General features: G+C 34.0%; 2 protein-coding genes across 5 annotated transcripts in view; one reads left to right on the top strand and one right to left on the bottom strand.

Moving 5' to 3' along the window:
* Positions 1-18,434, top strand: part of VPS54 (VPS54 subunit of GARP complex) — a 76,483-nt gene extending 58,049 nt beyond the window's left edge. The window contains exons 16-23 of the mRNA XM_051975378.1: positions 131-188; positions 1,658-1,763; positions 2,566-2,653; positions 5,288-5,409; positions 5,515-5,595; positions 10,046-10,153; positions 13,409-13,503; positions 17,009-18,434. Of these exons, the coding sequence (XP_051831338.1) occupies positions 131-188; positions 1,658-1,763; positions 2,566-2,653; positions 5,288-5,409; positions 5,515-5,595; positions 10,046-10,153; positions 13,409-13,503; positions 17,009-17,114 (764 nt within the window). The 3' untranslated portion in view covers positions 17,115-18,434. The remainder of the gene's footprint in view (positions 1-130; positions 189-1,657; positions 1,764-2,565; positions 2,654-5,287; positions 5,410-5,514; positions 5,596-10,045; positions 10,154-13,408; positions 13,504-17,008) is intronic.
* Positions 18,435-18,594: 160 nt separating this feature from the next.
* Positions 18,595-26,222, bottom strand: part of UGP2 (UDP-glucose pyrophosphorylase 2) — a 38,093-nt gene continuing 30,465 nt past the window's right edge. For all 4 annotated transcript variants that reach the window (XM_051975379.1, XM_051975382.1, XM_051975381.1 and 1 more), the window contains exons 6-10: positions 24,987-25,284; positions 22,280-22,477; positions 21,884-22,126; positions 21,030-21,134; positions 18,595-19,598 (exon numbers count right to left, since the gene is read on the bottom strand). In XM_051975379.1, the coding sequence (XP_051831339.1) occupies positions 19,491-19,598; positions 21,030-21,134; positions 21,884-22,126; positions 22,280-22,477; positions 24,987-25,284 (952 nt within the window). In that variant the 3' untranslated portion in view covers positions 18,595-19,490. The remainder of the gene's footprint in view (positions 19,599-21,029; positions 21,135-21,883; positions 22,127-22,279; positions 22,478-24,986; positions 25,285-26,222) is intronic.

Genomic DNA, 26,222 nt, shown 5'->3' with positions numbered 1-26,222 from the left:
AATGAATGGGTTTCAATCCTTAAACAGACAGTGATTTATTCAACATTTTTCCAGTTTCTTTTTGGTGGTTCTGCAATAATTAATTATTTTGTTGATAATTTTGTTTGTTTCTTTTGATTTCTATCTGTAGAGGAGAGAAAACCAGCCGACTTCCTGATAGTTGAAGGACAGCCATATGCTGTTGTTGGGTAAGTTATGCTTTTTGATTCTGTCATTATCACATTTTTAAAAACTGAAATTCTTTCCTTTTTCAAGTGTGGTAGAAATACTTATAAGGAAAGTTCAAATTTCTTCAACTCAAATTGATTTTTCATATGTCTGTTATGGTATTGATTAATTTGATATCAAATATTGTTCACATAGATATGACATTAGTTCTTAAAATCAAATTTTAAATTTTTATTAAAATTTTATGAAGTATCGGATAAAATAGTGTTTAAAGCTTCCCCTAAGAACACCTATGATGGCAATATTTGAGTTAAATTTTTTTTAGTAGAACAAATGTGAAAATATTTATATATTAAATTCTTGATAATATGTAACTCTTTTCAAAGTCAGAATCCACATAAATTTAAGTATACCAAGAGTAGAGTCAAAGTAAAAAGGATTAAATTGGGCATCTATTTGTATTGCTGGTGTGTATTTGTATGTGTATCTCTTATTTAATATTTCCCTTATCAAGCCAAATGCATATGATTTTTGGATTTTCTTTTTTTTGGGGGGGTAATATATTTTTATATTGTATAATCTTTTTTTCCTTCTCAAATATCATATATAATTAAAAATTATTTTAAGCATAACAACTAAAAATGTATTTGCTTTAGAGAAACTGAGTAGTTATTGAAAATTTTTAATTAAAAAAGTTTGTTTTGGCCTACTACTAAATTTTATTCTTTATTTTTGCATTGATGTGACTTTTCTTCCTTTCAAATAACATTAATTTCATTTCTGGTTATTCTAAGGCTACTTATCTAGCAGTACAAATATTTTAATATTTAATAACTTGTCATTATATGTTTATATCAGGAAAATTAGATTTTTCTTTTCTTTCTTTCTTTCTTTTTTTGCTGAAACAATTGAGGTTAAGTGACTTTCCCAGCTAGGAAGTGTTAAGTATCTGAGGCCAGATTTGAATTCAGGGCTGATGAAATTAGATTTTTCTATTTCAGTTATCAGTAGTAACTTTAATAGTAAATTTTGTGTGGAGGAAAGATACAGATAAATTTTTTTCCCTTTCAAAATTTGTGTCTATGTTTCCTCTACATAATATTGCTACTGATTACATTAGTCCATCATTATTGTGAGTATTTTTTTTCACAGTTGAAGATTACAGCATCACCACATTTTAAGAGACATGTTGATTATTTACGTAGTAACTAATTTTCTAGGAATGTTCTTCTCTGCATTTAGCTAGACTGAGGCTCAGAAGACAGATTGAAAACCTTTCCAAGTTGCTGGTACCTGCTAAACTTTGGATTTTTGATTGTTTAATGTGGCTGATATATGTACCTTTTGGATGCTAAAAATAAAGTGAAAGGTTGGGAAAGAGTATCAATTTTTGTACAAATTTATGTTCTTTATTGGATTTCTAATTTTATATGCTAAACTTTTTGCAGTTAACTTTGCTTGTTGGGTTGTCTTTTTTTCTCCTTCACAGAACAGTATTGCTCTTGATAAGAATTATCCTTGAATATTGCCAGTGTGTAGATAACATCCCCTCTGTTACTACTGACATGCTTACTCGTTTGTCAGATTTATTGAAGGTATGTATGACTTTTCACATCAGTGTGGAAAAATTGTTTGAATGGATTATATATTAAGCTTTGTACTTCCTTGCTTTTGTGATCTAATTTGAGTTTTTGAATTCTAAGATGGCCTGTCAAGATAAAGTGACTTTTTATGATCTTAGTCTTTTGACATTTAAATATAGTTGAATCACATGTTGAAAAGAAATGATTGTAAGAGAGTAGTATTTTGCCTCTCATTCACTATTGAGTGATTCTTCATCAGAAGCCATGTTAACATCCCTTGAATAACTTCAAAGTCTGAAGATTTGTTTATTAGTGAATGGATGTGATTGGGATTACCTGAGTTGTTGTCATTATGTGTATGAAAATGAAAATTAAAAAGTAATTTTATCAAAGCCAGTGAAGTGAATAAGCTGAAAATGTGATGCTTTTTAAAAAAAAAAAAAATCTTTTGATTAATTTAAACTTGGAATAGCCAGATGTCATTTTGCAAAAAATGTTTGCATTTTGTGTTGTACTTTGGAAAATAGGACTTTTAGAGAATAACTAAAATTGATTTATGATTTTTAAAATGCAAATTGAAGGTTTTATTTCAAAATCTGCGAAATTCAAAAAAGCCTTAATTATTTTTCTTAGACTATGAATGTTAATGCTTCTTCCCTTAAAATTTTTTTTGATTTAGATATTTTTATTTCCTTTTGGTCAATGTATAAGAAGGAAATAATTTATAAATAGTACATTTAGAAGTGATAATTTAATATCATATGTAGAATGTTTTTAATCTATACATTATGTTTTCCTTCTTCCTACCCATTAGTATTTCAACTCAAGAAGTTGCCAGTTAGTTCTTGGAGCAGGGGCTTTGCAGATCGTTGGTTTGAAAACAATAACTACAAAAAACTTAGGTATGCATATCTGCATTTTGAAATTGTAGTTTCATGTTGCAAAATAATAGTAGTGTCCTTATGTTGATTATGTTTGTATCGTATGTTGCATTTGTATAACCCTAACCATAGGTTCTTAAAGTAGTACATGAAGGAAGGATGAAAAAACAAAGTCATTTACCAAGGGGATATAAATATAAAGCAAAACCACTCTTTTCCTCAAGGAAAGAAGAAGAAGAAGAGGGAGTGATGGCCCGTGAAATGAAATGTATTCTGTTAGGATTTCCTCTTAAAACCTCTTATGTGACCCCAGATATTTAGTTATATAAAATAGGTATGCAAATCAAACATTTACTCACAGTCAATCATAACTTCATGGCCCCCACATTCAGTTACAAGAGTCCATATGGGGTTGTAAACCACAATTTAAGAAGCTGGGGTCTTCTAGGTAATTAGAATGATGATGAATATAATAGTTTAACAGTTAGCTGACATGCCTTTCCCAGATATGTTGATATGAATACAGTTGTGTCAGAAGTAGACTATGAAGAGTCAATAACTTTAATACTCTAGTGTTTGACAAACCCAAAGACCCCAGCTTTTGGGATAAAAACTCACTGTTTGACAAAAAATTGCTGGGAAAATTGGAAACTAGTGTGGCAGAAACTAGGCATTGACCCACACTTAACACTGTACACCCAAATAAGGTCAAAATGGGTTCATGACGTAGGCATAAAGAATAAGATTATAAATAAATTAGAAGAACACAGGATAGTTTACCTCTCAGACCTGTGGAAGAGGAAGGAATTTATGACCAAAGAAGAACTAGAGATCATTATAGATCACAAAATAGAAAAATTTGACTATATTAAATTGAAAAGTTTTTGTGCAAACAAAACTAATGCAGACAAGATTAGAAGGGAAGCAATAAACTGAGAAAACATTTTTACAGTCAAAGGGTCTGATAAATTTCCACAATATATAGAGAATTGACTCTATAAGAAATTGAGCCATTCTCCAATTGATAAATGGTGAAAGGATATGAACAGACAATTCTCAGACGAAGAAATTGAAACTATTTCTACCCATATGAAAAGATGCTCCAAGTCATTATTAACCAGAGAAATACAAATGAAGACAACTCTGAGATACCACTACATACCTGTCAGATTGGCTAGAATGACAGGGAAAGATAATGATGAATGTTGGAGGGGATGTGGGAAAACAGGGACACTGATGCATTGTTGGTGAAGTTGTGAACGAATCCAACCGTTCTGGAGAGCAATCTGGAATTATGCCCAAAAAGTTATCAAACTGTGCATAGCCTTTGATCCAGCAGTGTTTCTACTGGGCTTATACCCCAAAGAGATTTTAAAGAAGGGAAAGGGACCTGTATGTGCACAAATGTTTGTGGCAGGTCTCTTTGTAGTGGCCAGAAACTGGAAACTGAGTGGATGCCCATCAATTGGAGAATGGCTGAGTAAATTGTGGTATATGAGTATTATGGAATATTATTGTTCTGTAAGAAATGACCAGCAGGATGAATACAGAGAGGCTTGGAGAGACTTACATGAACTGATGCTGAGTGAAATGAGCAGGACCAGGAGATCATTATATACCTCAACAACAATACTGTATGAGGATGTATTCTGATGGACGTGGCCATTTTCAACAATGTGATGAACCAAATCAGTTCCAATAGAGAAGTAATGAATTGAACCAGCTACACCCAGCAAAAGAACTCTGGGAGATGACTATGAACCACTACATAGAATTCCCAATCCCTCTATTTTTGTCCACCTGCATTTTTTATTTCCTTCACAGGCCAATAGTACACTATTTCAGAAGCTTATTCTTTTTGTACAGCAAAATAACTGTTTGGACATGTATACTTATATTGTATTTAACTTATACTTTAACATGTTTAACATGTATTGGTCAACCTGCCATCTAGGGGAGGGGATGGGGGAAGAAGGGGAAAAATTGGAACAAAAGGTTTGGCAATTGTCAATGCTGTAAAATTACCCATACATATAACTTGTAAATAAAAAGCTATAATAAAAAAAAATAATTAAAAGAAAAAAAAGTAGACTGTGAGAGGGGTTGGGCTGGTGGATACTGGTAAGGAGGCAAGATTGAAGATGGCCAAAGGGAAAGATGAGGCTGCATGGTCCAGCAGTAGGCTAAGTTTTCCCAGGTGTGGTAAAGACTACCTATTTTTCATATATGATAATAATTGAAAATTAAACAAATGTTGTAAAGTAGAGAAGTATTGTTAATATTCAGGTTAAATTATTTAGAAGTTGCACTGTTTTGGAAAATATGTATAAAGTGCTTAGGATGAAAGGTACAGTCTAATGACAGATGGCAGTAAATTGGTCAGTCATGATGTTAACACTGATAGAAATTAGAATTGGATTATATTGGGAACATTATTTGGGGAAAGACCCAATGTAATGAATTTTTCATGATCAGATGATTTTCTTAAATGTGGTAAAACATGTTATATTTAGCACTGCCCTCTTCATTGAATCAGCTGCAACTTGTGTATACAATTATTGTATTTTTGCCTTATAAAAACTTATTCAATCAAAGTTCGTTATAATAACCCTTTGTTTTTTCTCTCTTTTTGTTCATTCTTTCCATATCTTATAGCCCTTTCTTCACGCTGCCTCCAGTTAATTGTGCACTACATTCCTGTGATCCGAGCTCATTTTGAAGCTCGTCTGCAGCCTAAGCAATACAGCATGCTCAGGCATTTTGATCATATCACTAAGGTAATTCTTCATGTATTATTCACGTGGGTTTATAAAATTAAATTTTTAGTTGCTAAATAGATATGCCTGGGGATTTAAAGCCCATACTTTATTTTTTCATTACAGGATTACCATGACCATATAGCAGAAATCTCAGCAAAACTTGTAGCGATTATGGATAACTTATTTGACAAACTGCTATCTAAGGTAATAATGCATGTACAAAGTAATCAAACATATATAAAGAGCATAATAGCTTTTTAATTTAATTAGGATTTTTGGTATATAACTTGAAGATTCATAAGAGAATGTAAATTTTTTGAAGTGGCTATTTTGGGCCTAGCAATCCTAGTCAGTATTTGGTAGAATGTTATTTAGGAAAATTGGGATAGCTTTGCATCTAGGTATTTAGTAAATTATATTCTAAAGACTTTAAAAAGCATCAGAATAGTATGCCCAAGTCCCCATAGTAGGGTAGATAATCCATTAAGAAAAAATACAGAAAATGTCAGGGATACTTAAGTGTTCATTAACATAGGACTTTGTATTAGTTTAGTAGGAGAAAACAGGTTTTAGTGTGAAATCTGCCATCCAAGAGTGTCCTAGAATCAGTAGAAGTAGCAGGTAATTCAAACTTCAATAGACGTTTCTTAAACTCAGTGCTCCACTGTATATGGAGCATTGTGCTAGACATTGGGTAAAATACAAGGTTTAGATAAGACATGGACACTGTATTAGAGCTTATGAGTACAGAATAGGAATTTTAACACAGATGATTAGAATACAAAGTTATTGTGTAACTGTATAAAAGATGTGTAAACCAAAGGTTGTATTAGGACTGCAGTGAAGAGGGTTATGGGGAAAATTAAGAAATGCTTTCTGGAAGAGGTGACGTTTGAGTTTTAAAGGAGAGGCAGGAATCCAAGAGGTAAAAAGAGGGAAGAAGTGGGTATTGTATGTTTTGGGAATATTATGAACGAAGTCACAGAGTTGGGAAATAGTGGGGTATTGCAAGCAGGGAATTTGGCTGGAAAATCAAGTGGGGAGGAGACTAAGAGAAGCCCAGAAAGACAGAATAGTATTAGAGTGTGGAAGCTCTGAACCCATGCTAAGTGATGGATTAAACTTTATCCCAGAGAGAATCGTTAAAGATTTTTATGTAGGGGAGTAGCCATATCTGTGGGTAAAGAAGATTAGTGTGGTAACGTAGTGAAGTTTAGATTGGAATAAGGGAAAGAGTGGGAATAAGAAAACTTGTGAGAATGTAATCACAATGGTATAGGTGACTAATATCCAAGATATGAGCTAAGATATGGCGCTAAGAATAGAGAAGCAAGAATAGATGCTAGAGATATGCAGTGATAGAATTGTTGGGATTCTGTGTTTGATTAGATATGAAGGAGAAGCCAAAAATGATAATGATAATTATCATTTCATGTAGAAGAGACTGCATGAATGGTGGTACTAACTGACAGAAATAAGTGGCAGAGAATCAGGCTTGGGGGAGATACACATTGTGGTTGTTGAGCTTGACATGACAGCATTGCAGGGAGAAGTGTCCTGTGAGCAGGCTGGAACTTAGGAGAGGTCAGAGCTCATTGTAGACTTAAGAAACATCTATTACAGAAGTACGAAAGTGGAGAGGGAGAAAAGGCCCCAAGATGGTGACTCTGGGGAATAACGCCACCTTGGGTAGGCAGGACGAGAATCAGCAAAGAAAACAGGAGCCGATAGAGAATGAGGGGAGCCAAGGAAAAAGAGTATCTCCAGAAGGAGAAAATGATCAGGAGGGCTAGAGGGGTCAAGGGAAGAAAAGGAGAGGGCAGTTTATGATTAGGAGGTTATTGGGGACCTTTGAGAAGGGTGGTAGGGTGCCAGGGCCAGATTGCAGAGGATTTGGGAGAGAAAATTGACATAGAAATTTTTAAAAATAGGTTCCATTGTGGAGAGGTAAAAGGCTCAAGGAAAGACTAAGATTCTAACTCTTTACATCTGACATTTGCCAACCATTTTTTTACCTTTCCCACTGAGGACTTAGTGATCTGTAAATGGGAGTGAAGTGACAGCAGGGCTTTGTAGGGTTTTGTAGGTTTCTCCCCTTCATCTTCTTGATGGTGGAGCTAATTTGGCAGCTATGTGACAAAGTGAGGACTGTTGGACTGGAGTTTAGAAAGATCTGAGTTCAAATCTTGCCTTAAATACTTGATGCTGTGTAATCCTGGGCAGTTACTTAGCCTTTCCATTGCTCAGTTTCCTCAGCTGTAAAATGGGGATAATAAGAGCACCTGATTCACAAGATTTTTTTTTTAATTAAAGCTTTTTATTTTCAAAACATATACATAGATAATTTTCAACGTTCCCCTTGCAAAACCTATCACAAGATTGTTGTGAGGATTAAATGAGTAGCAAACGTAAAGGGCTTTGGAAATCTTAAAACACTATATTAAATACTACTTAGTACTATTATTGCCAATACTACTATTGTTACTACTAGTAGTAGTACCACTACACTACTCTTCCAAACCTGACATGCCATCTTCCATCGTGGTGCTTTTTTATTAGCTCTTTCCCATGCCTGGGGCATGCTTCCTTCTGACTCTTTAGAATTCCTACCTTCATACAAGAATTAGCTCAGATGCCAGATCTTGCAAGAGACTTCTTGATTCTTCTAATTATTAGGCCATTTCTTACTGAAATTACTTTTTCTTTACTTATCTATGTATATGCTATATCCCCATATACCTTGAAGACAGGACCTGCTTCATTTTTGTTTTTGTATTCAAAGTGCCTAAGGTAGTAGTGCTGTACACATCATAGGTGATTGATTGTTGAATAGAACTGAACCATATCCTTATACCTTGAGTTATTTCCCACAGTCCATTTTTTCTATATTGCCTTTTGTCCTCCCAGTGTCTCTCTGGATGGTTTCACCTCTGCTTTTAATCTCTGCCAAGTTGAAGCATTGTGGAATTTTTTTCTTACTTTTCCAATTTCCAGGAAATTTCATTCTGGGTTATAAGGGAACAACAGTAACACGAGAGCATCTAATATGACTTGAATAAGCTTCCTAGTCAATATTTATTATTTCATCTACTTTTTTTAATAATAAATTTTGTATGGTTACCGTTATTACATCACCAAAATTTCTCCTATAATCCTTCTGAGGAGCATTCCATTTAACAAAAATTTTTAAAGAAAAAAGAGGGAAAAAAAATCAGGATAACTGATCAGTACATCAAAAAAGTCAGATGTGTCCAAATTAACCCACCCATGAAACTTTTATTTCCTAGAGAAATCATTCCCTTTCTTAAAATTGGACAGATGGGTAAAGTCAGTACGAGTATATAGCGCTATTAAAGAAAGACCACAATTTCCCCCTAATATTCCTATTCCATTATATCTATTTTTATTAGAATATAATAGATATTAACATTTCACATTTTATCCAAGAATAATATTGGATGTGAGTTTGCTCGATTATTTGGTTAGTTAAAATCTTATAAATAAAATGATCGTTTAATTGAATGTGGTTATATTCTAAATGTGGCAAGTATTTGTTGACTTAAAAATGATCATTTGGATTATCCTAGCTTGATGTCTTCAGTTTTATTGACTGCACAGTAGAATTTAGGTAGTAGCTAAAAAAGCTTAAGAAATAAAAATGGAGGTGTATATCATATAACAAGAGCTCTCAAATTTTTTTTGCTCATTGTGGTATGCTTTGCTATGAGGAATCATAGCATACTGGAACAACACTTAAATTGGGAACAGATATTTTTGTTTAATTTTTTAGAGTCTATCATGTTTCCAGATTACTACAGAAGGGTAATAAACAAATTAGGTTTATTTCAGAATTAGCATTTTGTAATACATGGTAATTGGTAGATTTACATTAAAATTACTTAGAAATTTTTCTTTTATCAGTAACAACATAATATTCAAAATTTTGTGGCATTATATTAACTTTTGAAAGTCTCTCTAAATACCTAACTATGAAATTAAATAGAGTTTATTTCAGATCAGCAAAAAATTAATATTTAATTCAGATCTGAAAATGGGAATATTTTCCTTAGATCTCCTGCCACTCTCCTTGATTAAAAGAATAGCATTTTTTTTCAGTATTTCTTGGGGGGCTAGAAGGGAGCATTTTGACATATTTGCTACATGATATTTGCAACCAGTTATTTTCTAATATAAAATAGCATAGGGTATTTGTAAGTTTTTAAAGATTTGCATAGAGAGAATAAATAGAACTAGAATTGACTCAGTGATTTCACACTAGTAAGCCTAAGTACTGTATCAGTAGGAATGGTTGGTATTTCTATATATGCTCATAATTTAAAATTTGCAAAGCACATTTTATGTATTATGTTGTTTGAATCTTATCACAACTCTTAGTACAGGCTGTTGTTATTCCTCTTTTGCAGATGAGGAAACTTAGGCTGAGAGAAGTGATTTGAATAAATTGAATGAAACTACACAGCTAGTGTCAGAAGCGGGGCTGTAATCCAGGTCTTCCTGAGGCTCATTCTAGGACTCTCACCCTCCTGTCATAATGCCTTTGTTTCAGGAGCACAGACAATGTGCCCATCATGTACCTGAGTAAAGTAACATTGTCAGAGGATCTGAACATTTTCTTATTATCTTCTATTGCCAGTATGAGGTGAAAGCTCCTGTTCCTTCTACCTGCTTCAGGAATATTTGTAAACAGATGGCAAAAATGCATGAAGCTATATATGAACTCCTTCCAGAGGAACAAACACAGGCAAGTTTCTATTCCTGAAACTGCATTCATAGATGGTCAGTTGATGCTTGCAGTCATCAAGGTATCACTACGTATCATTTTTTGACCCAATTGAAACACAGTAAAAATCTCTGCTTGTTTAGTGTTAAGTTGTTTGTGTGTGGTATTTTATTTCAGTTGATGTCTTGAGTATTAGTTGACTAAAAAAAAATTTCTGAAATCAAAGTATGCCTTGATCTCATAAGTGCATAGCAATTGCAAAAGGAAGATGTTATATTAGTGTGCTGAAGTCTCAGATTGTAGGGATCATAGATTCAAAATTTTTAATCAATTCAAAAAAATCAGCATTGTCAGTTATTTTTCCATGTTAGTAGAGTCAAATGAATATAGGAGAATTTGGTGCTGATATGTCTAGGCTAATTAACTCAAAATCAGTATACTTTTTTGTTACTAATATATTCCACAAAATACAGGCAATTGTCCATCTTATTTGAGAGTAGCAAAACTAGCAAAACTATTCTTTGGCAATTTTTCACTTCCCACTTGGTATTTTCTCTTACTTCTTGGGACTCATCCCCAGATGGTTGTGTCTTATATTTAATTATTTTTTTATGTTTGTTTTATTTATTTGGTGTTTTTATGCTATATATTGTATGCCATTTTTATGGTAAATCCAGTTAGGCTTAAATCTACTCCTAAAGATCCCATGCTCATTTGAAAATTATGGGTTCTGTGGCAGCTAGGTGGTGCAGTGGATAGAGCACTAGCCCTGAAGTCAGGAGGACCTGAATTCAAATTTCACCTCAGACACTTAACACTTCCTTGTTGTGTGACCCTAGGCAAGTCACTTAACCCCAATTGCCTCAGCAAAAAGAAAATTATTGGGTTTTTTGTTCTCTTTCCAGTCTAAACTTCTATTTTCTCAGTGCCTGTTGATCTCAAGTTAAAGGGAAAGTAATATTGATGAGGCCTTATCAGTATTCTTTTTCAGATTTTTCTTCTTTTATTACTCTATTTTTAGCTATGCTGATGTGGTTTCTCCTTTTTCTTTCATTCTTTCTTTTTTTATTGTGAACTTGATCAACACAAACATTTTCAATATATGGAGAACAAAATAATACTACATATGAAAATATTAACATTTTTATTACATAGTTCATTTTTTAAAAGGATATATAAAAATTTAAAAAATAATTTGCTCTGTGATTATCTTTTTCAGAATTTTGTTTTCTTCTATATATTTAAAAGTACTTTTTTCTTTTACTTTTTTCTTTTCTTTTTTTTTTTTTTTTTTTTTTGCATTTCTCCCATTACTAAGTCATTACATCTCTTTTCCTTTTATGAACTATGTCTTCCTGTATAATAAATAAGTAAAATCAAGCAAAATATACTAACCAATTTTGATGCTACTTCTTTTGGTAGTTTTCCTCATGTAATGGAATTGGCTTTTTAAAAACCTAGTTTATTTCTACAAAATGAATGTGTTTCACACATTCCCAGGTGTCCTGGGACTCACACTGAAGTACCCAGAATGCCAGAGAGCATTTTGTACCTCTTGATGTACCCCTTGAAAAGCCCCTCGCTACTTTTTCTTTTCTGCCTCTCCTACTTCACATACAGAGTACCTGACCATTCTGTTACTTAGACCTGCCAGTTTTAATTGAAAGAGTATATTTGTAACTGTGCTTTATTTGCGGAAGCTTTTGACTTCTTAAACTTTTTCCACCTGCAACTCCTTTTCACCTGAGAAATATTTATGTGATCCTGGGTATATATAAAATAAATATACAAATCAAACATTACCTGATAGGAAATCATAAGGAAATTTATGGTACATCTGCAATTTTGCCATTTATTAAAGATGAAAGTAAATTTGCATACTAATGAAATGGATGTGCTTGTTTATTTCTACATAATTAGATTTTGGCTGAATCTTTGATAGCTTTTACTGTAGTTAAATTTTTCACAACACCGACATTGAGTTATGCAGCCCTATAAGGGATTGAAACTTACAGTTTAAGAAATTTTATCTTAAGGAATGATACTTTCACCAAAGCTAGGTACTGTCAGACAGTGGCAGATTTTTATGACATATTGCAATTCCAAGAATTCTCCTTAGATTAAAAACTGTGCAGTTTTTGAGTAAAGGTAATGTACAACTCCATAAAATCCTTTTAAGAGGGAATCCTTGATCGCATATGACAATACCCAAACTTTGGTTTCAGCAGTAATATAGCATGGCTTCCTTGTAATCTTTGGTACTTTCATAATGGGTGTGTCTTTCCTTCTTCTAAACATTACCTTTAGTGCCTAAGTGGATGGATTTTTTTTTAAATTTTTATTTAATAATTACTTTATATTGACAGAATCCATGCCAGGGTAATTTTTTTACAACATTATCCCTTGCACTCGTTTCTGTTCTGATTTTTTCCCCTCCCTCCCTCCACCCCCTCCCCTAGATGGCAAACAGTCCTATATATATTGGATATGTTGCAGTATATCCTAGATACAATATATGTTTGCAGAACCGAACAGTTCTCTTGTTTCACAGGGAGAATTGGATTCAGAAGGTATAAATAACCCGGGAAGAAAAACAAAAATGCAGATAGTTCACATTCGTTTCCCAATGTTCTTTCTTTGGGTGTAGCTGCTTCTGTCCGTCATTTATCAATTGAAACTCAGGTCTCTTTGTCAAAGAAATCCTCTTCCATTAGAATACATCATCATACAATATCGTTGTCGAAGTGTATAATGATCTCCTGGTTCTGCTCATTTCACTTAGCATAAGTGGATGGATTTTAAGTTAACACATATGTATTAGAGCCCTAGTATATGAAAGATATTGTGCTAGAAAAATCTTGTAAATAGTCCCAGAGGCATGCATAGTATACTGGAAAGAGAAAGTATGAATTTAGATGTCAGTGAAAAGCAGTGTGAAAAGAGAGAACTGGGGAATTGGGAAAATCTTTCTAGAGGAAGTAGCTCTAGAAGTAGGAGTAGAAGAACTCTGCTAAATAATTTATCTTATTAATTTTTATTATCAATTCAAACTAGACCTTAGAATACTTCTTATAAGAGATAGAAAGTCAGTTGGTACTAAAGCAAGTTTTCATCCTACAGAGAAGGCAATCCCATTAATAGTGACAGCTGTGACAAATTTTTTAAATTTTAATTTCCTAATATGTTTTCCTTTTTAAAAAATTGACAATTTATATGCTCATTTTATTTTTCTTTTCAGGAGAATGTCAAATAACATTTTTCCTCATGTGTTTCCAGATACTGTTTTTAAGAATTAATGCAAGCTACAAAATCCACATGAAGAGACAGTTATCTCATTTAAACGTTGTTAATGATGGAGGACCTCAAAATGGGTACATTTTTTATGTATTTTTCACTTCTGAATTGCTTTATTAATTTTTCTTTTATGATTACATTTTTCCCTCCTGTAATTGTCTTGTCCAATGTCTACCCTCCACAAAACGTCTATAAAACTTGTCATTGACCCTTAGTTTCCCTTTCCTCCCCTCTCTATCAAAATGTGCATTTCAGAAAAGATCTAAAAGCAGTTATTTTCCTACTTAGGATAAATTTTGTTCAGCATCTTCCAATTGAATTCTGTCTTAGGAAGCCTAGCCTAACAAAGTATTATAAAGTTATTCTGCTAAAAACTACTTGGAAATTATTTATCCTCAATTTATCCCTAATTAGATACAGACATTATTTTTAGGTGAGGTGTTTTGTGTTGAAAAAAGAAAGAAAAGAGAAAAATATTCTATTTCTTTATTATCAGAAAAGAAAAAAAAAACCCATGAGATTTCTTTATTATCAGTGTTACTTTTTGCATAAATGGTCTTTGGACTGATTTTACTTACTAGATTAAAAAAAAATACTAATTTGGGGCTTATAAAATGTATAATTTCCCCAAAAGGGAATAACCTAAAAACCCCTGATTCCACATTGGGCAGGCACTTCATCACTTTTATCTCCATCAATGAAATCTGGTTTGATCTTCAAGCATTGGCAGAGTTACTTCATTTATTAGCCAGTAATCTTTGTTATGAATTGATTTCTTCTGCATGTGACATCCTTGTTGCTACTTATTGTCAGTCTCTTTCTGCATATCATTCATGTGAGTCATTTCATGTCTATTAAGTTCTTAAAAGAACGTCATCCATGAAAATGTACTTTATACTCACCAAGTGTAAAGTACATCATAAACTAAGACTGAAGCAACCTTTGTCTTTTAAATGAGCCTATAAAGTATTATTTTCACTGCATTATTTTTTGTGTATCCTATTTAAAATAGGATATTTGTTAAATATTGGTATTGCATCTAAAATGCATTTATTCTAATGTTACTGTTTCCCCAACAGTGTTGCAGAAAGAACATTACCAAACCGTTATGCTAAATTGTTATCCAATTTCTGAGGTTATGTCTTCACTTTGATAATGTTTTGATCTTTTTGAATAATTGTTTACTTTAGCCAATACTTAGCACCCACTATATCATAAGTGTGGGAACTTCCTCCACTAATACAGATAGCAGTGGTCTGTTTAGAATTCATAGTCATTGTCCTTGAGGTATTGAGAAGCTGAACATATTTTCCTGATTTTAAGGTTTGCTGCTCTGTTTGTTACAACATGCTGCCTCTCATTTAAAAAAATCTATATTTATCGAGTAAAAAACACTTTGAATTGAAAATATCTTGAGTGAGAAATACAAAGCCTTTGCTAAGTTTTGTCCCAAATTTTAAAGGTCTGTTACTTATGGTACATAGGACAAAGGCTAGAATCTTGATTATTTACTGTTCTTTTGATCAACATTATTGGGAGAGTGGGGACAAGAGGGAAGGAAGAGCCTTCAGAACCCAGGACTTCAGGATATAGCCAATAGAACTCTAGATCTGGGGTCAGGAAGTTCTGAGTACAAACCCCAACTATTGACACTTTTTTTTTGTTTGTTTAATAGTATTTTTCTTCCTATGTAAAGATAGTTTTCAGTTATCTTTTTTTTTTTTTTTTTTTGGTAAGATTTTGAGCTCCAAAGTTTTCTCCCCCAAGACATGAAGCTACAGTATAGGATGGATGTGTGTGTGTATAGTATGTTAAACAGTTCCATGTTAGTCTTCTGAAAGAAGAATCAGAAGAAAAAAAATTACCAAAAAAACCCAAAGTGAAAATAGTATTCTTTGATCTGTATTCAGCCTCCATAGTTCTTTCTCTGAATATGGATAGCATTTTCCATTTCAAATCTTTTAGAATTGTCTTGGATCACTATATTGCTGTGACTTTGAACAATAGCAGTGTGACTGGAGCAAGCCTTGTATGTAAAAGACATTTTAACATTCATTTTTAAAAATTGAGTTCCAAATTACCTCCCTTCCCCTCTTGCCTCCCTCCTTGAGAAGGCAATTTGATATAAATTATACATATGCAGTTATGCATATTAAACATGTGAAAGAAAACACAGAGAAAGAAAAAAGTAAAAGTAGTATCCACTGATCTCGTTCAGACTCCATCAATTCTTTCTCTGGAAGTAGATAGCATTTTTCATCTTAAGTCCTTTGGAATTGTCTTGGATCATTGTATTGCTGAGAATAGCTATCATTTGGTTGTTGATTGTACAGTATTGCTGTTACTGGGTACATTAACTGTACTGGGTACACAGTAGCATCTCCTTTACAGGCTTGTTGTGAGGATCACAGGGAGATAACATGTAGTGGTCTGCAAATCTTCAAGTCTATATGGATGCTATTATTTTAGTTGAGATAAGGTAGGAAAATGAAATTAGAGCAGCCATGATGGTCAGGAAAAATAGTGAAGGAGGGAAGTGATAGGGTGAATAATTGATTTAGAATGATTAAAACTAGGAGAGATGATGATAAAATTATGGAGCATTTGATCATGAAATGCACTTGTAGTAAGATCAAAGATGTGGCCATTCTTATGCGTAGCTGAAGTATTTGAGGAGATATTCAAGTATTTTAGTTCTAAGGGCAGGAATTGGTGTACAGAATAAGGCTCAACCAGGCAAGTATTGAGACTACAAACATTCTATTCTTTTCCTTGGGCAGGTGGGGAAAGAAGGGAGCTAGAATAGGAAGTAAAAAATAAGATGGTTAAATGACTTAGTTGTTATCTCTATCCATTTATTTTAGAAATTTATTTCAAGACTGAATTGTTCTTGGATTTTTTACAATAACCTTCTCTCACATTCCCAATAAAAACACCCCAAAACTTGTTAAAGACAATAGGTTCCTGTTTTGGAGACAGTGGTTCATGTATGGCTGAGTTATTACCCACCTGTAGCCAGTTTTTACTATAGATAATTTTCTCTCACTATTTTAGTATGTATCAATTTATTAGCTTCTTATTGTTTATTCATTAAATCATATCCTTCTGCCCAAAGTAAGGGCAAAAAATATGCTGTGGTCTGTCACTGTGAAGCATTTATAGGCTGTTAACATGTCATCACTCTCCCAATCCCAAAATTTTGGCGTCAACCCAAGATCAAATTTCAAATGACTCTTAAATTATTCAGCCTCCATAATTTTACAGATGAGCAAAGTCATTGCCATAAGAGGTTAAGTGACAGTTGAGGGAGCAGAGAACCTACAGTCCTGATTCTAAACCTGGGGCCTTTGACTTTAAATGTCTTGCGCATGAGATCACATCTTTTTCAGATACTGTGCTGAAATATTTCATAAAGCAAAACTCATTAATAAACTTATTCCTTATTTAAATATCTGATATGCATCTATATAGTAGCTTAACAGGATATATTTTAGAAGATTTTCTAAATAAACAGATGTATTTGAGTTTAGATAGCCAAGGGTCAATTAATGTATTTTAAATAATTTTTCTCCTTATTTTTAGGTTGGTTACAGCAGATGTAGCTTTTTACACTGGAAATCTTCAAGCCTTAAAAGGACTTAAAGATTTGGACCTAAATATGGCTGAGATCTGGGAACAGAAGAGGTGATAACATACTGGAAAACTTATTTGTCAGACCACAGGATGTATCTAAGAATTTTGATGCCTGTCTCAGATATTTAAAGCAGAGCCCAAAAGCATGTATGTGGGGGAACGGGAAGGAGGAAAGTATCAGTGTTGGGAACTGAATTCAGTGGGACCTGCAAGGAATGTCCTTTTTTGTGCATCCTCAGTGAGGGATAACTGATCAGGTGTCTATAACATTTTTCATTCTCTCTGGAAACAGACTCAGGTTTCTTTGGACCAAATCCAAAAGAACACATAGCTGTAACACAGCTGTAGTTGACTAGAATGCTCTATATACCTTTATATTAAAAAATGCTTTGCATTTCTTCCAGTGCAATGAAATTCATATGGTGTCCCACCTTATTTAATGATGGTACAATTTAAAATATTAAAATCTTAAGTCAACCTCTGTAGAAAATGTTTTCTCTATGAAAGTAATGCTGTTTGAAAAATTATTTTTTTACAGATCTTTCTATAAAAAAATAAACATCTTTTGATTGCTTGGATTTAGGATTCCCCTTTTTGTTTTAGTAAGCATTCATGTTTCAGGGTTTGTGTATCTCATACTTTCTCTTTATACTGCCACCCATGCTGAGTAAAGCTTTCCAGGTTAGTCTGACCACTTGAAATGCTAATCATTAGTGATGATTAAAGAATAAGATGTTGGCATTAATTTATGAAGCTACTAATTTAAGTACTTTTCAGTAATAGTAAGTAGGGCTGGTGTTCCATATCTGTATTTTTATATTTATAAAGCAACCTATGAAGAATTTTTTTTTGTCTTTCTCATTTTTGGCAGAGGTACAAATGCTTATACATCTGCCTACTTGTGAAAATAAGTTTTTATTTTAAAATTTTTTATGTTACCTAAACATTGCACCTCTTGGGTTCTTAATTTTAAGTTACTTTGATGTGTGATGTCTATAGACCAGAGAGAAGTAGAATTTTTTGGCATAATATAGTACAGGTTGCTATACATAAGCTATAGTATTGGGGAGGGGAGTGTAAGGTGATGAATGGAGTTAACTTGTTTGGAGTATTTTTTATAAACAAACACTTTACCTTCACTATTAGAATCAGTAAGCACTCTACCAGTAACAAAGTGCCTGTGCTTCATCTCACATTAACAATCTTACCTAAACATGTCAGAGTGCCTAACCTTGTAATGATTATGTACAACCAAATGGTCTATTGCTATGTTAAGGTTTCCTCAGAAAGGCAAACCTGTCTTTTTTGCTTTAACCATTATGAAGATGTCATCAGTTCTTAAACTGTCTAAAAAATAAAGCTATGAAAATATCAAGACTTTTAAAGACCAACTTCTTTTAATAGTTATACATTAAGATACAGTTTAGCATTACTATGGATTTAAAAGCCCGTGGCCTAAGAACAAGCTTGGAAGAACTGGAAGTGACCATTTTAATAACAAAGAACATGGTAATTTAATGACAGACAACTTGTAGTGCCATTTGTGAGCTTTATTATTTGGCCATCTGAGATATTCTTGATTAATCTTTTTGTCCTGAAAATTGTCAAGTGTATGATTAAAAAAAAAACCCCAAAACCATAAAGGGAGGATGCAGCAAAAGGAGGGATGGAGCAAAAGAAAGGAAAGGGGTGATGTGAAAAACATTGCTTATTACTCTTTGACCTCACAGAAGGTGGGGGAGTAGAGAGGAGAGGAGCAGAAAGGAGCCAAATCCGATTCAATAACTGATTCCCACCAAGCAAAAATACACACACACACACACACACACACTCTTGACTAAACACATCCTTTGGAAGAAAATAAAACTGGCTAGTCTACATCCTCACAAAGAAACATGATGAGGTATCAATCCATTTTGTACAAAACCAAAACCAAACAAAATTCTCATAGATGCAAAAATTTTTTAGTACCACAATTTCAAGCCTTCCCAGTCTTTTAAATATCTATTCTGCAATAGAGAAAGATTACTTCATAAAAATGACATAATTGAAAAATTATAAATGTGCACATATGTATTGCTTCACAGCTTTATTTTTAAATTACAAGCAGTTCAAAATGACCGGAGCCAGACATGCCTCTGTTAAAAGATCTTCCAGCAGAGCCACTCCTGCATTAAGACAGCAATATTGCACTTCAAAGTTAATGATGTACGTACAGATCTCTTCAAAGAAGAAGTATTGCTTTCAAATGTCCATCTGTGCTTTTAAATAAGAGCGTACTGCAGAAAACTCTACTTTAAAAATTAATACTTCAGGGTACAGTGAAATAGTGGATAAAGCACCTGCCTCTATTCCCAAACCTTATTGAACATTCCATTTGTGAAAAACAATTTAGCTCATAATCAATAAAACATATGGAGCATATTTTTCTTCAGTGGTCCAAGATCCGAAGGTTACCAGATACAATTTTATTCTCTAACACAGCTCCAGGAGGGATATCAATTCTGTCACCATGGTTTGCAATGATGATAACCGTTCCCTAAATTAAGAGAAAAATAAAAAGATGCTTTAAAAAATTTAAAAGACTAAAAGGTACTTTGCATGTATTTTGAAAATAAAAAGCTTTTTTTTTTAAAGAGTAAAAGACAGCTTCGTATTTCACCCTTCAGTTAACATTGATTTATTCCAATGATTCAGCAAAACATCCCAGTCTTGGTCAGAGATCAATTAAGATGCAAATTTCATCTCCTCCCTGGAAAGTTCTAAAAGGTACATTCATTCAGCTCATCATTAATACAAAATTGTAAACATTACTATAAATATTAGACTCTAATTCAGTTCTTCACATAGTTTACTATTGACAGTAATCCTATTATAGCAAAATTGATTGATAGGTCAGGAATTCTCATGTCCATTAAGAAGTTGAGGAATGGCTACAGGCCATTGGTGGCCAACCCAAAAGACTGCTGTTCTGGTATCTTCTTTTGTATCTACATAATTACAGGCCTGGGGAACAGTGTCATGATAGCTAGATGGCCTCTGAAACAAGAAGATCCAGGTTCAAGTTCCACCTCTGAGCTCCAGACAGTTCTCCAGACTAAATATCTCCAATACCAGTGAGACCAATGGGTTCAGTCCCAAGCCCTATAAAATTCTCCAAAACATGCATTTCTTTGGCGAGTCCAAGAGTTCCTTAGTAGATGAGGAAACTAAGGCATTAAGAGACTTCTTGCTAACCTGCCTAACAAGGTTATATAGTTAGGAGGAGCAAATGACTCCAAATTACTGCCTCAGACAGAACAAATCAGTCACAGATTTAGAGACAAGCATCTGAGGCCTCCCAGTGCAACCTCATTTTACATGGGAAGAAACTGAAGCTGGGCAGGATAATGTGATTGTCCAGGCCGCTTCTCTTGCCACTCCACTTACCTGCCTCTTGTCAGAAACTAAGTTGTCACACTGTAAGTGCTCAAAACAGGCCTGGTATACATTTTCACCCAAGGAAATGCTTAAATCTTGAACAATTAAATGACGACTGTCAGTCCCAGAACTTAAATCCATTTTTGATTTATTGACAAAACATCCTATCTCTTTTCTGTTTTTATATGTCATGCTGGAAGCACTTATCAAACCAAGTGACTATCACAGTATTTACTTGCTATCAACATCACCTAAGACTATAGATAACTAACAAGAATTATCTAACATTTTTATGGCTCTTTATATATGAGCTCGTGTGTCCATCCTCACAACTCTTGAGGTAGGTGCTATGATTAACCTATTCTACAGATGAGGACACTGCCCGAGTTTGGCCATCTTCTTCACATCTTAACGTAAACCAAATATCTTCCCTGTAATAAAACTAAATAAAAGGCAAAAAACACGAAGTCCATTTCTTCAAATTTCCCCATTACAAAATAAACAATCTCTCCTCCCCCCCATACATTAGTTTCCACTATGTTTTCCATACCTTCAAAGAGACGTTCTTGCCAAATGTCACATCTCCAGACACTGTGAGATGATCCAATTCGAGCATATCTGGTATACTTTCAAACCTCCTTAGGTAATCCTGGACCTTTCGTAAGGAAAACAATTCATTTCAACAACATAAATCTACCCTAAAAAAACTTGCTGTCTATAATTGGGGATATAAGACCTAAATTCAGAGAAAGGTTATTGATAGTAACTTGGCATTTAAATGCCAAGATGATTGAGTCAAATAGCTACTGCAGGAGATAAGGAGAAACCACTGGGCAGGGAACATTTTGACTAGAAAGTCAGGTTTGCATTGGGTCTTTAAGGATGGACAAAAAATAAGACAATTCAGAGCAACATGAGTTACTGTGACTTACTATAATTTACAAGGATTAAACAATGACTTTTGATGACGCACATTAAACACTTTGGAAATACAGAAATATCTGTCCATGAATAAACTGATTAAAGATCATACTGTAAATTCACAATGGATTTTTATTATCAAATGGCATTCTTTTACTGCTGAGATCCAAAAAAGAGACTATAGTCAATATTATGAATTTTGAAACAGATTTGACTCGATAGCAAAAAAAAAAAAAAAAAAAAAAAAAAAAATTGTGCTGTCATTAAGATTGTGATTTTTTTTTAAAAAGGTAAAGTCAAATATCTCCAAACAGCCTATCTCACCTACAAAAGTTTCTTTTCTTAAAAGGTGTTATAGTCAAGATAATTGAATTATGGAGACACTTCATATTAAAATTATACACACACACTTCTCTTTTTTTTTTTTAGCAATATGCAGGTTCATTCAGAGAATCAAACTGATATTTGTTTTTAAAATATTACCTTTGTAAAAGAGCTTCCTAATTTAACCAAGGGCACAGTAGGAAACTCTCGCTTTTCACTCATTGTTAAGGATCCTGCATTAAGACTGTAGAGATTTGACATTACAAGTAGAAGATCAGATGTAGTTTTAACAGGCAGAAAACGGCTTCGAGGAACATTAATGCCAAGAGAATTCTCAAAACTTTTTATAGCAGCTCCAACCGCAGTCTCCAACTGAATAACATTTAGGCCTCCATCCAAGGTCTGAAAAAAGAAATATACTGGGCTGTACAGACTTGTCATCTTGGCTCTGAGATATTAAAAGCCCCATGAGATGGTTTAAAATAGAGATTTACTATAACTTCCTAAGAGAGATGTACACAATATACATGGATATCCTGACCTATTCTTGCTCACCTTTGGATTGACAATGATTTCCATATCAATGGCATTCTGCTCCTGCAGTCTCTTGACTGCTGCTAGAGAGATCCACAGATTGTTTGTGTTAAATATTTTGAATTTTGATACAGACTTGAATTCATCAACGTGGGCTTTTGGCACTTGGGCAATTTCTACCAATCTCAGTTTGCCTTCATATTGTGTAAGGGTGCCACCCTAGAAAGGCAAAAGAAAAGAAAGTGGCATTCAGAGTTTACCTACAATCCCAAATCTTTAGTTTTTATAAATATACTAGATATAAAAGAAAAGCTCTGAAAATAAAATGCAGCAAAAATACAGAATTTCTGTATAATTCAAAGACCCATCTATTTGAAATACCCAGAAAATTATAATAGGGGGCTATCATTAACATCTTATAAATCACTGTTCACCTCTACAACACCCTAAAGTAAATGTTCCCTCTTCATTTTATAAATAATAAACAAAGACTAGACTATGTGCAACATAATCTTATAAACAGAAAATTAATCTGATTTCCTAATGCAAGAAAATAAATAATATATCCCCTCATTTTTCATAGCACTTAAAGTTTAAAAAGTGTTTTTGTCATGACTGTTTAACTCAGAGAAGTTATCAGAGCTGCTCTCCCACTTCCTCAGTGCAGGTGCCAGGACCCATACCACTGTCTCCACACTACAAGCCTGGCCTCAAACAGCCTTCTGACCCTGAGAAAGCCAATTCAGTTCACTGTGCCTCCCCTTCTGGTTGCTGAGGTCCTTTCCAGATATAACAGGGATTTTCCCATTCATTTCATGGTACCTTGAGTATACAAATGTATTAGATGCTTAAGACCTGTTGATTGGCTGATCCTATAACAGGTAGTAATGCAAAAATTTAGCTTTTGTTCACCTAGCATCATGGCTAATCCTATCAGACCTCAATATATGTTACGTGGTTTGGACACGATTTAAAATGATATATTTTTTAATCTGGCTAACAAGTTATGCTATAATAGTAATTTATCATACAGGTGTCTCCAACTTAAAAAAAACCTTGTTAAAAGTTCAAAACACAGTTTTCTATAGGAAGGTTATAGATGTTGCTTAGATTATCAGCCCTACCTACAAATGCCTATTTAACTCATAATTACTCAATTTCAAGCAAAGAAAGCTTTTGTAAATGGATATCCTTTGTTTTTTACTTGTACTCTTCTTCTCACTCATCAATTTCTTGCAATCTGGCTTCCAATCTTACAACTTACCTGGAGTTGCTTTAAATTTACCAACGGATTTCTCAAGTGCCAAATCCATTTTTTTTTTTTGGGGGGGGGGGCCGTAAATCCCTATTCTTAAATTCTCTGTTGTATTGGACAGAGCTGACATCTCTGACTTTGTGCTCCCTTGGTTTCCCTGTTTGGTCCTTCCCTGTCACTTTTGCTGATCATGATCCAACTCTTCTCAACACCCTCTCCACAATCAACAGATCTCCTAGATTCAATTATCTCTAAACAGATGATTCCCAGATCTAGATCTACCCCCATTCTACTGAGCTCTATGTCCCACATCATTTCTTTGTCTCTTCAGGGTCTAGCACGTAGTAGGCATTTACTAAATGCCTGCTGATCGATGCTGTTTCCTAACCTGATTGGGATGCTAAAAAAATGCAATTCTAAAATCCAAGTATGGTACCAACAAAGAATAGCACTAGATTTGCTAGGGGCTCAGTTTCTCTATCCCATTCTTTGTTGGCAAAGTCAGGGAGCTACAGCATGTAATACCTATCTCTTAATCCGAGACACCAAGAACGGATCCAAGACCCCATTTTCCTTGGCTGCCTTAGAATGGGAGACTGCCCACCAATCTGGTGGTGTTAAGAGGACCTTTCTTAATTCCACCACATAGTAAATAGTTCATGGAGAGTTGGGGGGGGATCTCAAAACATATCTAGCTCAACCCTTCCTTTTATTCATTGGGGAACTATATTAATCATGGTGTGAGTGGCAGAACCAGGGCTGAGCCTGAGCCCATATTTCCTCTGTACCAAGGAAAGGAGAAAATGAGGGGAAGAAAAAAGGAGATGGGGAAGAAGAGGAGGAGGGAAGAGGAAAAGGAGGGTGGGGAAGAAAGATTGCTGGGCACTCCCCAGTAATTTTCAGAGCCATAGCAAAATATTTTGCAATTTACCCTCATAGCCACTGAACTTCTTGCAAATAGTTACTTTTTCAAGTACAGAGATAATTAATCTACAGAGAATCAAAGTGGTAATGATGAAAAGCACATTGGATTTGGAATCAGAGGACCTAGATTCAAATCCTACCTTTACAAGTTGTGACCTAAAACAAATCTCTTAACCTCATTGCATCTCATCTGCAAAACTAAGGGGCAGGGCCCTTCCAGATGGCCTGGAAAGGGCCTTCCAGCTGATCACTCCAGATCCCAGAGTCCCATGATTCCATTGGCTAGGAATCTTTCTAAACCACGCAGAAGAGAATCCACTTGGCCACATGAGGACACTGAGCAGCCAAGGATTGCACAGCCAATATCAGTCAGACAGGTCTCAACCCCAGGCCATCCTGACTACCCAGCCCACTACACTACAATGCCCACTCTAAAAAATATAATATATATTACAATTGTACAATTTTTAGTGAGCAAAAGGAAATAAAAATGTTAAATTATATAACCTATCAAAAGGAAATGATCTAGCAATTCCTGTTAGCTTTTACCTTTACATCTGCCCTTGTCTTGTTTGTGACTTCCATGACAAATTCACAACGTTTTCCATTGGGTGGATTCATAAGATGGTTAAGAATATACAGATCCACTGTGGCACCCAAATTGTCTATGTTTGACACAAAAATGTACTCCTTTCCCTCTCCTATAAGAGTATCAAGCAAACCAGAATTGTAGAAACTGGCGTAAATGTCTCCATGACCTGGAGGATACCAAGCTTCTGTATTTTCCCCTGAGTACGAGACATCCTTTGCTACAGGCAGTAAAGATTCTTTATTAATTCTAGGGTACCTGAAAAAAAAAAAAAAGACATACCTAAATAGAGCTTAATCCCCATAAAAGGACCATTTCTGGCAAACTTTTAAATTAAAAGTTAAATGTACTAAATCCCTTTAAGAAAAAGCTAAACTTACAAAATAAATAAATTCAGAGGAAGACAACTTTCTTTTACAAAAAGATTCACTATAGAATTTTTCTAAATACTTTTTTTAATATAAAAAGCACATAAAACTGCTAAGGACACAGAAAAGAACAGAAGAACTATTAAGGGAAAATCAAAACAATTCAGAAATGAATGCAGTAAAAATCATTGAAATAAGATCGGCAGGAAAATGAATTTAGGAAAACAGATTAGAGACCTTAGAAACACATCTATTGTATAAATTGAGGTATCATTCAATTAATATTTAAAGGTTTTTTTTTTTTTTTAGAAAAACCTAAAATGCTGTAATAGTATTTTATGCCACAATATAAGAATTTAAGAACTCCTTCAATCACCTCCCTTTTAAAAAACGTGATCAAGGGTTAGAACTCCCTAGGACTTTCACCAAATTGAGTTATAAATGTTTTTTCAATGGACAAGGAAAAAATACACTACAAACCCCAAAATTTTCTGATCCAGTTCAGAAATTTTGTATATTTTTTCTCCAAGCAATTCTCTTATATAAAGATAGACAAAATGGAAAAAATGAGAAATCTTGGTTCCAGATTAAGACTCTGGATGGCTCATGGATGGCTACTTTCTGTACTGGCCAAGGCCTATTAAGTCTATTGTAGAACACATTGTCACTTAGATTTTCAGCTAAAGCATAAACTGACTTAAAAATTTACACTTAAGAACAAAAGCAAATGCTTAAACTTCAATAGCAATAAATTTCCAATTTCAATATATTTCCAGATGCTCTCCTGGAATGTGATGGAGAACCATAAAATGAACAATTCCCAAATCT

Source organism: Antechinus flavipes, chromosome 2, assembly GCF_016432865.1.
Source record: "Antechinus flavipes isolate AdamAnt ecotype Samford, QLD, Australia chromosome 2, AdamAnt_v2, whole genome shotgun sequence".
In the NCBI taxonomy this organism is placed as follows: domain Eukaryota; kingdom Metazoa; phylum Chordata; class Mammalia; order Dasyuromorphia; family Dasyuridae; genus Antechinus; species Antechinus flavipes.
This window is presented reverse-complemented; position numbering and strand designations above follow the sequence as displayed.